Source organism: Spea bombifrons, chromosome 2 (genome assembly GCF_027358695.1).
Source record: "Spea bombifrons isolate aSpeBom1 chromosome 2, aSpeBom1.2.pri, whole genome shotgun sequence".
Classification (NCBI taxonomy): domain Eukaryota; kingdom Metazoa; phylum Chordata; class Amphibia; order Anura; family Pelobatidae; genus Spea; species Spea bombifrons.
This window is the reverse complement of record NC_071088.1, coordinates 21,484,403-21,502,911: the sequence shown is the minus strand read 5'-3', so window position 1 is coordinate 21,502,911 and position 18,509 is coordinate 21,484,403. Positions and strand designations below refer to the sequence as shown.

The window sequence follows — 18,509 nt, the reverse complement described above, 5'->3', positions numbered from 1 at the left end:
CATGCTTTGAGGTTAAAACAGAACTCTCTTTATTTGGGAACAAAGGGGCATTTAAACAGTACAAGGGTTTGAGTTACGTCCAATAGACACACAAGGGAATTGCGTCCAATAGACACAAGGGAATTGCGTCCAATAGACACAAGGGAATTGCGTCCAATAGACACAAGGGAATTGCGTCCAATAGACACAAGGGAATTACATCCTGCCCTCCTTTGCATATGACTGAGCATTAGCACTCAGCACAGTAGGGGGTCTCTACTGTAGTCTGTGTAAGGAGGGAGGGGGCAGGACATGTGGCACCTGGACAGGGTAGCAAACAAGGGGAACAAAAGCACACCCCATAATCACAACATATACTGGGAAATGCAGGTATCACAAACAATAATTATTACAGACGGTACCGATTAACCCGTCACATCTCCCCCCCATAGTCCGGCAGACCCGGCTAGACCCCTAACGGGTCGGCTTGGGGCTGTCCGGGAAAGATAGGTGGGCATTAGGTTGTCTCTGCTGCCCATTCTTTGGAGTGTGGCGCTCTGCACCCGGGCCCATAGTCTGTAGGGAGAAGGCTGGCACTCAGGCCCCTCCAGAAACCCATGGCATGGAGGCCTCTGTGACAGTCCCCTAGCTCGATTGCTCCTACAAAGGTAGCGCTTACCCGGCCAACGTCTGCCTCTCCCGGTGCGTATACCAATCGCTGGAGAGAAGTGCCGACTGCCCCTTCTCCCTGGAGGGTACCCAGCCTCTGGGGAGGGATGCCGCCTGCACCCCCTCCCTGTTGCTCCCTCTGCCGCTGGGGAGATGAGCCGACTGCCTTATCTCCCTGGATCCCTGTTGTAGGTGCTGGGCAGAGACCAGAGGTGCTCTGCCCTGTTGCCAGCACTTCTGCTGGGGCTAAGGGATCTTCGGGTCCGGCCTGCAGCTGGGGGGAGGGAACGGTGTCCCTTGCTACCATCTGCTGCTGAGGAGGGAGGGCAGGTTCCTCTGCTCCCGGGATAGTGGGCTGTTGCTGGGGAGACTGGCTGGCTGTGCCATCTCCCGAGTATGCAATCAGCCGCTGGGGAGGGATGCCGCCTGCACCCCCTCCCTGGCTCTTCTTCTGCCGCTGGGGAGATGGGCCGGCTGCCGCATCTCCCAGGATATCTGCCAGCCGCTGGGGAGGAGGGACGATACCCTCAGCTCCCATCATTGGAATCAGCCACTGGGGAGCGCAGACCGGTTCTTCCGCTCCCGGGTCTGTGAGCTGCTTCTGGGGAGACTGACCAGCTCCGCCATCTCCCGGGTCCTCACTCAGCCGCTGGGGAGGAATGCCGCCTGCACCCCCTCCCTGGTGCTCCTTCTGCCGCTGGGGAGATGGGCCGGCTGCCGCATCTCCCGGGATATCTGCCAGCCGCTGGGGAGGAGGGACGATACCTTCAGCTCCCATCATTGGGATCAGCCGCTGGGGAGCGAGGACCGGTTCCTCCGCTCCCGGGTCTGTGAGCTGCCGCTGGGGAGACTGACCAGCTGCGCCATCTCCCGGGTCCTCACTCAGCCGCTGGGGAAGAGTGCCACCTGCACCCCCTTCCTGGTGCTCCTTCTGCCGCTGGGGAGATGGGCCGGCTGCCGCATCTCCCGGGATATCTGCCAGCCGCTGGGGAGGAGGGACGATACCTTCAGCTCCCATCATTGGGATCAGCCGCTGGGGAGCGAGGACCGGTTCCTCCGCTCCCGGGTCTGTGAGCTGCCGCTGGGGAGACTGAACAGCTGTGCCATCTCCCAGGTCCTCACTCAGCCGCTGGGGAGGAATGCTGCCTGCACCACCTCCCTGGTGCTCCTTCTGCAGCTGGGGAGATGGGCCGGCTGCCGCAACTCCCGGGATATCTGCCAGCCGCTGGGGAGGAGGGACAATACCCTCAGCTCCCATCATTGGGATCAGCCGCTGGGGAGCGAGGACCGGTTCCTCCGCTCCCGGGTCTGTGAGCTGCCGCTGGGGAGACTGACCAGCTGCGCCATCTCCCGTGTCCTCACTCAGCCGCTGGGGAGGGTCGCTACCTGTGCCCCCTCCCGGATGCTCGTGCTGGGGAGAGCCAGATAATGGGGGTGTAAGCAGTGCAGGGCAGAGGTCAGCGACTCTCTGCCCGGTTGCCAGTGCTTCTGCTTGTGCAGGGAACGGTGCTGGGCAGAGAACAGCGTCACTCTGCCTTGTGGCCAGCTCTTCCGCTGGTGGTTCCCTGCTAGCAGGTGGGGAACCTTCGCTGTGGGGCGGGCAGAGGCGAGCAGCACTCTGCCCTGTTGCCGGCGTTTCAGCCAGAGCGAGGATTGCTGATGCAGGACAGAGGTCGGCGACGCTCTGCCCGGTTGCCAGTGCTTCTGCTGGTGCAGGGAATGGTGCTGGGCAGAGAACAGCGTCACTCTGCCCTGTGGTCAGCTCTTCCGCTGGGGGTTCCCTGCTAGCAGGTGGGGACCCTTCACTGTGAGGTGGGCAGAGGCCAGCAGCACTCTGCCCTGTTGCCGGCGTTTCAGCCAGAGCGAGGATTGCTGGTGCAGGACAGAGGTCAGCGACTCTCTCTCCGGGTGCCAGCACTTCTGGGTGGTCCTCGTTAGCCGGCGGGAACACTGTGCTGGGGGATGAGCAGAGGCCCGCAGCACTCTGCCCCGTGGCCGGCTCTTCTGCCGGTCTGGCATTTTGCGGTGCTGGGCAGAGGATCGAGTCGCACTGCCCTGGTGGGTCCCTGCTAGCAGGCAGGGACCTTTCACTGTGGGGCGGGCAGAGGCCAGCGGCACTCTGCCCCGCTGCCGGCGCTTCAGCCGGAGTAGGAGGGGCGCATGGTGCTGGGCAGAGAACAGCGTCCCTCTGCCCTGTTGTCTGCGCTTCTGCCGCCTCTAGTGGAAACCCATAGACCGCTGCCTCAAATTCCGGCGACTGCATGCGGTCCATAATCGCCCGGAAGACTTCCTCCCAAAAGTGATTGCCCACTTTCACCTCTTCGGGCTCTGGCTGCAATACCAGGGGCAGAGTGGCTGAACCTTCAAGTCCGGAGGCTTGCCAATTACAATGAGCGGTCTCCGGAGCTCGCTCTGTGACATCTGTCGGCTCACACTGCAGGGCGTAGCTCCCCTCGAACAGCGCCAAGTATTCTGCCTCGAGGCACCATTCTCTGTCTACTAGTCTCTCAAGGTCTTGGCTGAGTTCACTTGTTGCAGTGGGCGGCAGGGCTCTCCGGCGCTTGTCACTAATGTCCCACCATCGGTCCATGTTGCCATTGCCAAAGACACCCCTTTCCTCGAATGCCTCCCACAACAGGCCAGGCCCGCCAACATCCATCCCTTCCGGAGAATGGGGCTTTCTGGACTTTCGCTGCGGGCCTCGGGCTTCCCAGTATATGGCTCGGTACTCCTCTTCGAGCCCAATCTCCTGTCGGACCAGCCTCTCTAGCTCTGCAACCTCACCTGGAGATGCAGGTCCCCCGAACAAGTAGAGCCTCCCATTCACCTGGTCCCTGATTCGTTGTTCTAGGATGGGCAGATGTGTACCTTGGTGGGCGCTCCACTTTTCTAGGGCCGCTCTCCATCTCACAAGCCGGGCTCGGGTCCGTCTCTCAAACTCCCATACTGGAGTCTCCGATTCGAGGGTCTCAACTCCCCTCCAAGTCACCCCGCATCCCGGTGACTGTTCAATCCACTCCATCTGTGGATCCGTTTGGCTCTTCCTCGCCAGGGTATAACTTTGTTCTGCGGCTAGTTGCTTTGGTCCGCTCTGGTCTGGAAGGAGGAGATCCCACCGCTGCCACCAATGTGACGGATCGTCCTGTGCCCCAGACTGGACACATCCGCCCGTCAGCTCCTTCCCTCTCCCAGTAAGCGGACACGCTGTGGCTGTCCGAAGAAAGCAGTCACAGACCAGCACTTCCCTCAATCATGAGACAGAACTTCATGCTTTGAGGTTAAAACAGAACTCTCTTTATTTGGGAACAAAGGGGCATTTAAACAGTACAAGGGTTTGAGTTACGTCCAATAGACACACAAGGGAATTGCGTCCAATAGACACAAGGGAATTGCGTCCAATAGACACAAGGGAATTGCGTCCAATAGACACAAGGGAATTGCGTCCAATAGACACAAGGGAATTGCGTCCAATAGACACAAGGGAATTACATCCTGCCCTCCTTTGCATATGACTGAGCATTAGCACTCAGCACAGTAGGGGGTCTCTACTGTAGTCTGTGTAAGGAGGGAGGGGGCAGGACATGTGGCACCTGGACAGGGTAGCAAACAAGGGGAACAAAAGCACACCCCATAATCACAACATATACTGGGAAATGCAGGTATCACAAACAATAATTATTACAGACGGTACCGATTAACCCGTCACAGGCACATTGCATGTACTTACTCCATGATATAAATTTGCTTAAGTAAATGCTATTTTAACACTAGAGTAATGGCACAGCCACTCAGATCCAAAACCGGATCGATACATGGAGCGAGGATCGCTTTTCCAGGGGGTCCCCGCTGTTCCCCTGCAGCCAAACTGCTCTTGGATTTTGATTTTGATTCAAAAAAGTGTTATGCTTCTCTCTGTGTTGAAATCATGAAGGGTTATTTTCTATGTGCTCCCAAAATTGTGTTAGCTGCCCCCAGATGTAGATAGCAGTCCATAACTAATGTACTTCTTTCTATTTCAGTATCCCACCGGGGGAAGCTACCCTGTGACATACATTTCCACGCCACATTATCCTTATCAAAGGATCGCACCCCAAGCCGGCATGGAGTCCCAGCAGCCTCTGTATCCTAAACCCATCTATTCCTACAGGTAACAGCCATGCCAAAAGCTGCATTAGACATATGACATATATGTGTCTAGAAATGGCCGTGTGCACCATTGGTTATTGTAGGGTGTAATAGAACTGCCATAAATACACTTGTGGTACATGGCATTACATATCAAGTCATGAATAATATAAAAAAACACTGATTGCTTATCTAGTCTAGAAATAAAGTATGTAAGACAATGTGCCTTTATTTCCAAAGCATTCTGATATTCATGGCTTTGAAGAACAGTAAAACTGGAAGCTTGCCTGTGAGCGAGATCTACAATTTTATGACTGAACACTTTCCTTACTTTAAGGTAAGACTAGCACGCCATTCATTTCTCCTATAAACCATAGAATGAACGTCTTTTTAATTGGATCTGGCAGCGTTTAACTAGGATTATACAGGCTAATGTCAAATCGTATGTTAATGCTAATGTTTTTCAGTCTATTAGAGTAATTAGAGGATGAGAGGTACTGGAGATCAGCCTTCTGTCTGTCCTTGCTAGGCCCAAGGTGTCATCACCATAGACTTATTACGTTTTAGATCTATGTGTTAGTGACAAATACAGACCAGCAGCTTGTAGGATATTATGGATATAACATGTTGCCCCAAAGCATTTTTATAATGAAAAGACACGTATGTTCTAGTTAACTTTGCAGATGTCAACCTGTAAATTGGAACTAAAGCAACATTGAACTGCAGGGTATTTAACGTATTATGTTACATTAGAAGCTTCAACTTTGAAGACCATCAACATAACATATTAAGCCTTTTTAACCTTTTTGGGGGATGAAACATCCACAAATGGCCTGACACAGTTGGGTTTTGCATAAAAAAAGTGATTTTTGGTGAGAAGTTCAAAACCATAGCAGTCTCTTTGTACATGTAAACCTATTGAGCGATCTTGATCCAAAGTGGTAAAAGTGGCGCAATGCGCAGGGAACATTTGATTGGCGGCTATTGAAACCGCGCCACTGTTGCCACTTTGAACCACAATCTTAACCCTTTCAGGTATATTCCACAAGGGAACATGAGATTTCTGTGCTGCAGCTACCTCCACAGCTTACCTGTGGCTTTTATTGTTTACCTCTGTCTTGGCAGGTAAAGAACACATTTATAGAAACAGTACAATTTTTTTTTGTTGAGCTGCATTAATGTTCATTTGTGCAAGAAATAAGAGTGATTTAATCTCCCATTAAAATAGTGGCGTATATACAAGAGGGATTTTTTTTAAATATTTCTTTTATTACTGCAGTTAATTTCTTTCTTCCTTGAAATCCAAGCACCTCCCAATACTTAACAGTGTATTAGTGGAAATGAAAATTCCATGTAATTATCTGGGGTGGAAACTTCATGATAGACGGATGAATATACCTGTTATTATGTATCAAGACGCAGACATAGCTAAAAAGACATGATGCATGAAATATGACATTTTTCTGATTGACATGACTCAATTTGTGGGCAGGGCAAGTGGAAATTAGATTAAGACTTTTCCAAAATATATATAATATAGTGCGTAGATTTACATTTTTCCCCATTACAGCTATACTTTAATTAATAAAACTCCATCTTCAGTAGACAGTCACATTAAATTAGCAGTTAAGCTGCATAAGTAATATTATTAGATTTTCCTAAAACTTTAAATACCAAGATGTTTTACATGGCGTCTCTAGAACAGCCATTGATAATTGGTGTTGTTTTTCTATTCAACACTAGTATATATCATGAAGAAAAAAATAGATTTATAAGCAAGTATGTGTTTGTATTCTCTTCCCATGTATATAAAAATTGGACATTTAACATAAAAAAATATATGGCCTCTTCACCATAGCAACCAAAAGAATGCTACATTTCCAAAGGAACACTGCATTGGTTACATTGGTGATAAAACCACATTTTACACTAAATTCCTTTTTCTATAATAAAAAAAAAGAATAATAAAATAAAAGCGTCAAAATTCCAAACAAGAAACAATGACAAGCTATGTCGAATGTATGAAAAAATAAACAAATAAAAGGCTATGGTATAAGTTTAGATTTAGTTCTGTCCTATCACTGTTGCTCGGTTGTCCATGTACCTAGTGTCCAAGTGATGGGCTTTGATGTCTTCACTCCATTCGCATGGTCAGGTGAGAGCATTAGTGTTTCAGTATCCAATGCATCCAGGTATTCAAGTATTATTGTGTTGTGCCATTGTCTTGGTCTTCCATGAAAATATATTTTTAATGTCTCAGTAACATAAGTTAATTTTTATTTATCAAAGAATTCACACAGTTATTCATTAAGGGGCACGCAGATGAAGTTGTATACAATTGAAGGTCATTTTACCTTTATTTTTAAATGGGGCGATGGCATCTGCACATATTAAAATTTAAAAAATATATATTTTGTCAAAATCTGGTACTCACTGCTCATATACACCAATATATATATAACATGGATATCATGCATATATAAAACACTGAATGGATATTTGGCATATGTAGGAAAACATTCTCCTGTTGTTCATGTATGAATTTTCATCCCATGGGTAATTTTGATTATATCACATTTCCATTATTAGTAGCAGCCCTTAATGTGTTAAATACTTGTGTCCATCTGTTTCAGATTTTAATTAGCATTAGTGGCAGATCCAACTAAACAGAATATATATTTTGTCTCATTAGACAGCGCCAGATGGCTGGAAGAATTCGGTTCGTCACAACCTTTCCCTGAACAAGTGCTTTGAAAAAGTTGAAAATAAATCTGGAAGTTCTTCCCGAAAAGGGTGTCTGTGGGCACTGAACCCTGCCAAAATTGATAAAATGCAAGAGGAGCTACAGAAATGGAAAAGAAAAGATCCAATAACTGTGAGAAAAAGCATGGCAAAGCCAGGTGAGCATAATGCAAAATGAAGCCATCATGTTTTCTCACAGAACGAGAGTTTCAAATAACTAAAAAGGAACCAGTTGTATGCCGATATGTAAAAAGCCAATTAAAAGGTATAGGTAGATTAAGGTATTCATTCTGTGATCGAGAAAATCCTTCAAAGACCAATTTGTTGTCCATTAGTTGGCCCCCAGACCCACTCTACACCTACCATGTGTAATTGAGATAAGGAAGAGAGGGGAGAGAAGGAAAGGAGGGAGTGAAAGTAGCAGGGAAAAGAGAGAAGGAGGGGAGAGAGAGTGGGAGAGGAAGAGAGAAGCAGTGGATAGAAAAGGAGGGTAACTGAATGGTGAAACATTGAGAAGAGGGAGACAGAGAGTTGTGAAAGAGATTTTTTATACATCATTTTAATGATACGCTTGTGTATGTTTAGTTGACTTGTTGTAGACTCTGTCCAGCATGTGGTTTAGTTAGAGAGAATAACTATTTTCCCAACAAATGATATAATAATTAATGGCAGTTTCACTGCTCTGGTATAGAATTTAAGAAGTGTAACATTCTTTTTTTTTTCTCTCCAGAAGACCTTGATAAGCTAATAGGAGAGAGGACAGAGAAACTGAGGTCTTCACTCCTGGCCTGTAACCCAGTTGGAATAGTAAATACATCTGCTCCGATGCAAATGTCAATGCAGACAACACTCTGTGAACCCACGCTTTCTCCCACGGTGCCCACATCGCTGCAATCCATGCATGATATCTCTGGGTCTTTGCACACCAAAAAACTACTAGTAGGTCACGAGCCGCCATGTTATTCTTCAGTACCCCATGGATACCCACAGATATCACCTGCTATGATACAACAGCCTCATGCCATGCCACACAATCAATTCTCAAACCTGGAGAACCACAATGAAGTGGGAGAACAGCCCATAAACCCTCAAGACTCCCCAATTCCTGCTCATACTCCACCCCTTCACAACATGAAGATGCTGGTAGACCATTCACCCACTAGAACAACACAAGACAATGAAGGGGAGCTCAGCAATGACATCGATGCCCTCAACCCGTCTCTAACTGACTTTGAGCTTCAAGGTATGAATATACCTTAACGTATTAAGATCATATATATTTAATGCCATGCTTAGATGTTGGTTTAGCGGATCATGTAATGATTTTGAGATTCCCATCAAAGGCTAATTATTGTACCCAGACGTTTATTTAAGTAGGTAGTAACTGATAACCGATCTGCATGTCTTACTGTTAACTAATTATGAGTTCATGCATATGTATGTTCTGTTCTTTATGGAGAGTGTTCAATTGTTGCTGAAGGAACTTTTATAAATGATACTTTTGAATGATTTAATACAGCCTTGCAGAACATTTTCCAAAAGCTTCTATAGTCAAAGGCGATACCATTGTCATAATTTTCTTACAAAATAATTTAGACTGAGCAGACCTTACTGTACATACAGAATCTATTACCACCATTCCTACCAAGAGTTCTGTCTCTCCTGCTCCATTTAGAAGACAAGAAGGGCATGGGCATCCATATTTAGTAAATAAACCCTCCTGCATAAACCTAGCTCTAAATAGCCTCAAAATGGGAATGGGAGTAAAAAAAAAGCCCAGAGATTAAACACATTGACCCAAAGGCCCAATAATCAGATCAAACTTCCTGAGCCTTCAGGTGAAATCCAGATATTTCTTGGGTATGATTATAACAATTAGTTTTCTTTTGAATTAATTTTAAATTCATATATGCTCCACTTTGTGATCTCATACATTGATGCAATTTTCTGTCGCGTTTAAGTACCCATTGTTTTTATTTATATTGACAGGAAATCTTTGGGAAGAGCTAAAGGATGACAGCCTGGCTATGGATCCTTTGAACCTGATCTCTTCTGCTCCAACGCCACCTCCACCACAATATTTCTTTCCCAATGGGGATTGTGTCAACAACAACAACGAGGTTACTACCCCAAGTAGTACGTCTCATATGGGATTAGGCGACATCCGTCTCACTACAGTGTATTCTTCATTCATGGAACTGGATACAGCAATGTCATCATATATCAATACTTCGGGGGCCAAGCACGTTGCAATAGTATAAGTCAGTATTTATTAGACAACCTGGAAATAATTTGGTCTCAGTGGACTGAGGTGAACGTAGCCAAAGGAGACCTGCAGAAACTGTACAAAATATTCTACTACACTTGAGTAGCCTAGTTTGAGAATTATCTTTAATTCGCTCTCACATGGGCTTTTGATGACATTGGTTGATATGATATCAATCAGCATTGTCATATTTTTGTGTTCGGGATAAAAGCTACAAGCAAACATTATTAGTTATGCAAAAAGGGAATGAGCCTCTAGAGTACAAAATGTTTAAGATGGGTGAGAAAAGAAAAAGTACAATACATCCCCGTATCCTCTCTAAATCCACATTTAAGGCATTGGCTGGTTAGTATATAGAAGTCAGGCTTGATGATAAGATCCCATAGGGAAAGGAGGGGATGATGACAGAATCAGTGGTTCTTTAGAGCAATCTAGGCAACTGAAGGGCTAGTCATCCAAAGGGCTAATACTTTTAGTAAGCTAAATGACTGTAATGTATTCTGGCGAATAAGAAGATATACTCTGTTTATAATAAAGTACAGCGGGTGACCATTTCTTAAATGTTTTAAAGAAGCCACGAACTAATCCTGTGCTGAGACTAACAGACCATCGCTGCTTTAGATGCGTCAGTAACAGTTTCCCCAGGCCGCACTTGTTAAACAAAACTAATTCAGATCCGCAGAAATATGAAGAATATTCATATATCAGAAGAATGTGTTGCCACCAGTGTTACTCTTTATGTGACACTTGTCTACAGGGAAAAAGGGACAAAAGGACGTACATTTTAAGACTCATTTCACTCCCATCAATGATAACGAAGCAGTAATACTTGTGGATCACCAAGAAGACCAAAATGTCTATTTCAGAGAATTTCAGAGTCCTAATATATGCAATATAGTGGTGCAGTTTGGGCCTGCATACTTGTCAATTCAAGGAACTCGAAAACATTTCAGTTAGAAATTCATTTTTGCATACAGTATACGCTGATATGCAATCGATGCAGCAAGCGTGCCGTTCCCGAGTATTAGCTGTGCACTCATCGCTTTGTGGTGGATTTTTAACAATGCACTTTTTTAAATAATGTTTGCTTTTCACATAACGATGTCTTCACTATAGGAGATAATAAAGGAAAAGGTTTTTTCTGTCCTTCAAACTATTTTTTTTCTTATCCAAGGATAGGCCGTCGGCAGATGGACTACGATTCCGATGAGCCTACCCTTGTCCTGATCGTTCTAAGTATGTTTATTGATGCAGTATTACCCGACCCAAAAGTGTTTTGATAAGATGGTTCATTTAGCAGTGCATTCAAAGTGCTTTTTCAACATTTTATGCTTTAGAATTAAATTTACGATTCCTTCGATTTCACAAGTGTTCCTCAATATAGCCATTTGAAAACACGAGATAATACGTGTTAAGCTTGATTATTTCAAAAAGACCCTAGTCAAATGAGCAGATATGCTTTCTCAATTAACGTCAATTTAAAAATATATCAATATTTCCCACATTCTCACATGATTTCTTACCTTCCCAAATCCAACATTGTATAGCTCCGTGAACATAAATAAACATATGTCACTACCTGGGAACATCATAAATGAGATAGTATTTAAAGTCTAAGAAATGTTTACCAGTGATAGTCCAAATGGTTCCTACAATGAACATTATCAGGGGATGATGATATTATGGAATGTCACCTCTGTTTAATTACAGTTTGATCTCCAGCATAAGTATATGCTGGAGACATCCCTCCATCCCTTTCCCCCCTTAAACAATGTGCAATATAAATGAATATATATGTTTTGTAGATAGATCACAAATCATATCTGCATTTGTATTCAGGAAACCAGTATTCCAAGTAACTGTAGCACTCTAGCACATCGGCAAATGCCTTGTAGGCCGCTGGCCAAAAGCGTCCCATACTCACCGAGCAGATTGGGTGCGGCAACCTGCTGGATATGCCTGGCCACATGCTGCATGAGCATAAAAATGTAATGTGTGGCCGCGCATATCATCATATGGCCTTAAAGTGCCAGCACCACCCCATCATCGCCAGTCCGGCCCTAACTGTAAGATAAATATATAATACTGTCAGATAAATATATTATACAACCAGTGTTCAAACGCCATTCCCAAACTAGGCAAATACCATGCAATGTATAAATTGTGTAAATACAGGATTACACCAATAAAAAAATGGATAACAGAATGAGATAGAAAGCCTCAAAGTGAACTATATGTTTGGTGGCCCCCTCCTGCACTCTCACGAGAGCTCAGCTTTCTTGCAGAAGACAGTATTCGGGGTTGGCCCTTCATAATGTAGTAGAAGTCTGAACTTAAAATGTTCAACCCTCCTACGAAGTCCCAGGTCCCCAAAGGAAACCAGCAAAAATCCCATTGTGAGCTGGAAACTGGCCTTCTAAATGCCTTATTGAGCCGCTTATATGCTGGGGTTTAATATATTTGCAGCATTATAAAGCCTTTTGCACTAATTTAAAAAAAAAACTATTTGTTAGAAATATGGTCCAGCCAAAATAGCAAAATATTTAGGGAGCTATGTACTTATACTGCAAAGCAAGTAGATTAATAAAGCTTGGGAAACATTGCAAATATGGATATTTTCCTAATTCTACACTTAAACCGGTGCTTTGTTTCAGCTATGATGTAGCCCATGAAGTGGTGCTGGAGAGAATGACATCATTTTGTGGATTATGTATCAGTTACTTGGCAATATCGGTTGCATGATTATATAGAAACATGCAAGTGCAACAGTTGCCTTATGACATTGTGTGCTACATAAATGTTAACGTTACTGTTGTAACAGGCATTGTAGAGTTCCCATTTGGTATTATTAACACAATTTAACTCTCCTTTGTACATAGCCCCCTTAGCATTACCAAAGCACAAGATGTGTTCCTTTTTTTTCCCCAATGTTTTGTATGATAACATCACATTTGTATAAAGCTTCACTAAAAAGCATTGCATTAAAATTAAGTTTGTTGCGTTTTCTTTTTTTAAAGTTTTTTTATAGTACACCTGTTGGTCTCTTTTAGCAAAACAAATTATAAACAAGTATTTTTTATATTAATAATTCTAGGTTATTGTTCACAATGGTAGTGCAATAAAAAGAAAAAGTGATTTTACATTTTTAGCCAAATACTGCCTTTGCTAACTGGTTTTACTGAAAATATACTATCTATGTACTAAGACTAGTGTACTACCTGCGGCTCTTAATGCAGATGTTATAGTGTGGTTGGGGGCAGGGTATGACTGTGGGAATTTTACTGGTGCCAGCTAAAATGTTTTTTTTGAGAAGGAAGAAAGAAACTAGAGGAAAAGGGAGGCAAGAAAGGAAAGAGGGAGTTTGTAGCGCCAGATGTCAATGGGCCAGTTAACAGATCTCAGGCAAGCAGCCCACTAACACTATGGAGGACTGTACCTTCATGGCCTCCATAGTGCATCTCTGCCCATCACCACACATCCGTAAATTACGGAGTGCTGGAAATGACATCATATCCTGGTGCTCAGCAGCAAGGATGACAGGTGGTCTTGCACTAGGTTAGGCCTAGGGTGTAGCTTGTCCAAAGGCTGCACAGTGCCCCCAAATGCTGAACATAGACTAACATGGCCATTGGCCCAGTGGTTTCCAAGACATAAAAGTGAAGCAGGGTATCAGGGCTCACTGAAATCCTTTTTATCAGGGAACACGCGGTTTGTTGGTAGACATAGTAGAGGGAGCAGACGCATCTGCTGCTTTAGCACAGGTCTCAGTTGTTTGCTCTACAATGTCCCAGAAACCGAGCTGAGCACTGGGGTGCAAGATCACAATCCAGCTCCACGGATAAAGCAAAAACTAAGCGAAGCAAGTAACAGAGAGCTTAACCAGATCATGCACCGCTGGACCACCACAATGGAGTCAATCCGAAATGAGCTAAACACAAGGTTGTAAAAGGTGGTCATAATGGGATGCAGGGGAAAATAGATAAATCACTGAATGGAGCCACCAAACGTTTATTTATTTTAATGTAGTGTTTGGCTGTTTTTATATACTTTTTGAGAATTCTAAAATCAGCTGTCATTTTAAATATCTAGACAGGAAAGTAATTAGCTTAATATATTTGTAGACTGTACATTAACGTGACATAATGTAAAGCAGTTTTAAAGTATCAAAGGTTGACAAGATAAGTATTAACGTTTCATATAGAACTTGCCCTTGGGAATTAACTCTTGGCAAGTGTGTTATTCAGTAAGGAAGTATGTAAAATATTAGATGGCTTGAAACAGCATGTTTAGAGATTTAAAATGTTAGTCATAAAGGGCAGAATTTATCATTTAGTAGTAAATTTGTCAGCTGAAAAGTTCCAGAATAGAAGTGTAGCGATGAAATCCCTAATGGAGAGAGCCACTGGCGTAACTACAGGGGTTGCAGCTGCGACCGTGCCTCTAGGGGGTCCGGTGTGACCCTTGCAACCCCTTTTTCCTGTCTCCTTGTACCGGTTCAAAATTGTTTACAAAGTGGTCTCCCAATCAGGACCGCACAGATTCAATGCCAGAACATATGGAAGGGCACCTGTGCTCTTAGGGGTATATTCACGAAACCAGAGTTTGCACAAGAATTTAATAAAGAAAAAAAAAAAACAGTGTAATGGCTTAGAATTTTGAGGTGGAGTTGACGGGTCTATTACACCCAAATTTGATAGTTTGTGAATATTCTTTATTAAATGGCTTAGTCAGGTACTGTATGTCAGTCCCTGATCGGCCCTGTGGCAGAATGAGACAGACACTTACCTGCACAGCTTGGGTCTTCAGTGCGCGGAGTACGGCCACCCACTGCAAGAGTGTAACAGCATAACGTTTAAGACATCAGGGCTACTTCTCATCCCCAATCCAGCCCGGCTGGATGTAATCTTTTTTGAGTATATATTACTGTACCCCAATGTTTTGAAATGATCAAACCAAAAGATGGATGGGGTATAAGTGATCATGTGCCCAACAAAACATGCCAAGTTAACAAAAACAAAAAATTGGCTAAACACCTACTAAATAAAATTAAAAAGGAAGCAAAAAACAAACTTTTTTTGTTTTTGTTTATTTTATTTTTTTATTATTTTTTTTTACAGTAGTCCAAACGTTATTTTCAATAGAAGTTTTTCTTCGTTATCTAATATAAAATATACATACACTTTAATCTCTCACCACTTGAAAAACAAAATAATGAATTTATTCGCCAACGGGGAACGAACACACACTTAAAATAACTGGAGCCGTCTGTTTAGTGGATTTTTTTGTGTGCAATTTGATTATTTTACATGATACTCAAATTTGGTTTATTCTCTTAACAGAGGCAGCAAAATATCCCAATAATGTTTCGGGTCACATTGCAACATATGGGCCAAGGAAATGGCATACGTCCTATGCGGCTGCATTTCCAATTCAGTGTAGAAAGGTCATTAGAATTGCGTGATTGTTTTTTGTGTGTGACAAAAGGATTTGTTTTCTTTTAAGCATTCAGAAAACGGAGTGTGTCTTGTGGATCTCCATGGACCCACTGCTTTACGTACCTTACGGCACTAAATGAAGTAGGGGAAAGGGAGCAGGAGGCCCTAATTATAGGGCAAATAACAGGTCATACAACCACTGTACAAGTCACATAGTGGTTCTTACACAAAACAGGACACCTCAAGATGCGGAATGCACAAGAATTTACTAGTCGGCGTGTAATTTAATAAAATCAATCTTTTTTGCCCATCTTTGGAAACAAAAAATATATCTCTACACAAATATTAAGTCACTATTCCTGCCCCTACTGCTCTTCAAAAACAAGAATTTTTATTCTGTGTAAGCAAAGTAAAGTCTTTACAAAATAAGAATTTCCATCTTTTCCCTATTATAAGCTACATCACCCATGAATACTCCAGACTGAGGAATCTCTCTCTCTCTTCCTCTCCTTCTTCACCTTATTTCAGCTTGGACATGGCTCCATGCTTATTTCACCTTCAGCCACAGAGAAGGAAAGAGTGCACATCGGCCACATACAGAGCATATTATAATGTCAACATTATCTCTCACCCTATAAATGGTAAAACTGCATGAACTGGAAGAACCTTTAAAAAAAATACTCAATTACCAAAACAGAGTGTAAACCTATAGAATTTGGTACACGGAATGCCTCGCAAAAATATTGAATTGTTTTACCATAACCCTATCATATTGTGCCCAATGTAGGCCCTAATTAGTTCTGTAGTACACACGTTTTTTCTTCAACCTCCCTCACAGAACACAGCCTTCTAGAGCAGTGGCTCTCAACCGGTGGGTCGCGACCCCTTTGGGTGTCAAACAGGGTCACCTAAGACCATCGGAAAACACAAATTTCACAATATATAACTACATAATTTTATGGTTGGGGTCACCACAACATGAGGAACTGTATTAAAAGGGTTGCAGCATTAGGAAGGTTGAGAACCACTGTTCTAGAGTGTCTATGCTTTTGGATTCCTTCAATATTACGCCCAGGGTTCATTTGTTCCCGAAGAGTTTTGTAGCTGATGGCTCCCAAGATGTTCACCTATAACCTCCACGCTCTAAGCGAGCCAGGGGACCACCATAAAACAAGCAAGAGTTTGTGGCCTAACTAAAATCTACGGTAGATTGACATCTCCCTGAATATCTAATTTGTAGGGGTTCCAGAGGTAAAATGTACCATAACAACATATAAAACATTTGCATTACAAACAAAATATAGTACTTTACATAGTGTGGATCTATGGATCTTCCTTTCCAAGGTGATAAAGCCTTTACAGAAGATATCACCACTTAATAACCGTATGCCTTTGCACAATACTGTGTATTCCTCTAGTTAGACTCTTCTTTCTAAGTCGTTTTTTTATTTGATCTGTAACATTTTAAACAGTAAATTTACTACACAGTATTTTCTATAATATATAAAAAATGCTTCTGCACAGATCTACGCTAATTGGTTAAAGTTAAATCACAGCACTTAAATGCATATGCATCTCTGATGCTTACAAGGTTAAGAACTTGATGATCACTTTGCACATTTTGTAGACATATTAGACTCCGAGAGAGAAAAAAAAAAAAGCCATGTCTCCTAAAAATAAATGTGTCCATGGGATTGCCCTTGGGGCCAGTTTGCTAAACTTGGGAACAAGTTATAGAAACCCCTTTCAGGAGTGCTTGGGAATTCACTTTTGAATGGGCACTGAACGCAGAAACGCATGTCGTAGGAAACAGGCACCGTTTTAAATACCATGAGAAAACCACAAGGGCAAAAAAACGAATTCTGTGGCTTTACCCCGCGTCTACAACAAAGTCTACGATGTTCTCAGGCAAATGTCTCCTTTCACTTCTTTCTTGTGTGTCACTTAATGATAAATCATCTGTCTGTCAATGGGAAGCTGCTGGTTTAAGGTTTCTACTGATAAAACCTCAATATCAATTGAATTCTATAGAATATTGCTCGAGATTACCAATTATACCTTAATGTAACTCATCAACTCCTTGCAAAGTACAAATCAGTCAACGTATATTAACGTTAACCCCAACCATCTTATTGACAGGCTACCATTTTGCTTGACAGTCCAAAACAGATTTATGACAGGACCTCACAGAGACAACTGTAGACAACAACGTAGGCTATCAAATACAAAGAACATTGTAACCTTCACATCAAATGTACTCCTTTGTAGATTCAAGCAGTGTTATATCCTAGGCACACCTACACGGGCACTAAATCTCTCCCTAAAATTCACACTGTAACGTTTTAGAGATATGAAGGACAGAATTAAAAAAACAAAATGTTAAAGATATTTTAGATTGAAAACAAAAGCTCTGGAAATTTAGCTCTGAATAGAACGTTTTATTCCAATAAGAGTTCCAGAAGGCAAGGAAAGATACTTTAAATTCTTCCTGCGTTCTACGCCAGCCTCCAGCCTGAACATGCAAAACAGCAAACTTGGGTGCTTGCGAGTGTTACTAAATGATCTTCCATACAGAATCAGCCTCCCTTTAAAATAGGAAAGTGCAAGGTTTGCATCTAGATGTCAACTGCTCAAGATACTTTAATTTGAGCAAAATCAACATATATATGTGTTATGTTCAGCACAATGGTTTCATCGCATTTCACCAGGGAAATGCATACATGAAGGCTTGCTTTAAACACCACTCTTCTGCATGACGTGGTCAACAATCCAATGTGTTAGAGGATAGCTGGTTACTCCATACCAGTGGGTCTCCCACATGAGCATCAGGTCACCCAAAAAGACATCAAAATGTACAATCCTGAGCAGCTCCAGTAATTATAACAATATTAAAAATATAACTAATATGTAAAACCATTAAATCTGGAATATACCAAACAGAACAGGAAAAAAAAAAGTTTGGGATCTTGGCATGAGACCACAGACTGTTCCTAATCATTTGAATGCTGAAGCAAGAGAGCAACTGCAATGCATTTACAGTATGCAAAGACCATATCTGACGGTTAACATGGGCTGTATGTGCAAAAAAGAAAAGAAAAACAAACTGTTTTTTTTTTGTTCTGTAGTATTTTGGTTTAAGTTGAAGTTTATAAGTAAATATGGTGAAGGTTATAAGGAATTTAAAAAAAAAAAGTCTACTTACAGGGTCGATCACTTCTGTATACATTGGTGCAGTCATATCTAAACTTAAATCTATAGCTTTGTATTCCAGACTTTGGTCAATGAAGGATCTA

The 18,509-nt window shown here is 42.9% G+C and overlaps 1 protein-coding gene across 1 annotated transcript in view; it reads left to right on the top strand.

The window, feature by feature from the left end:
• Positions 1 to 10,279, top strand: part of FOXN1 (forkhead box N1) — a 32,241-nt gene extending 21,962 nt beyond the window's left edge. Inside the window, exons 6-10 of the mRNA XM_053457084.1 lie at positions 4,668 to 4,795; positions 5,014 to 5,110; positions 7,466 to 7,673; positions 8,246 to 8,758; positions 9,505 to 10,279. Of these exons, the coding sequence (XP_053313059.1) occupies positions 4,668 to 4,795; positions 5,014 to 5,110; positions 7,466 to 7,673; positions 8,246 to 8,758; positions 9,505 to 9,776 (1,218 nt within the window). The 3' untranslated portion in view covers positions 9,777 to 10,279. The remainder of the gene's footprint in view (positions 1 to 4,667; positions 4,796 to 5,013; positions 5,111 to 7,465; positions 7,674 to 8,245; positions 8,759 to 9,504) is intronic.
• The last annotated feature ends 8,230 nt before the right edge of the window (positions 10,280 to 18,509 follow it).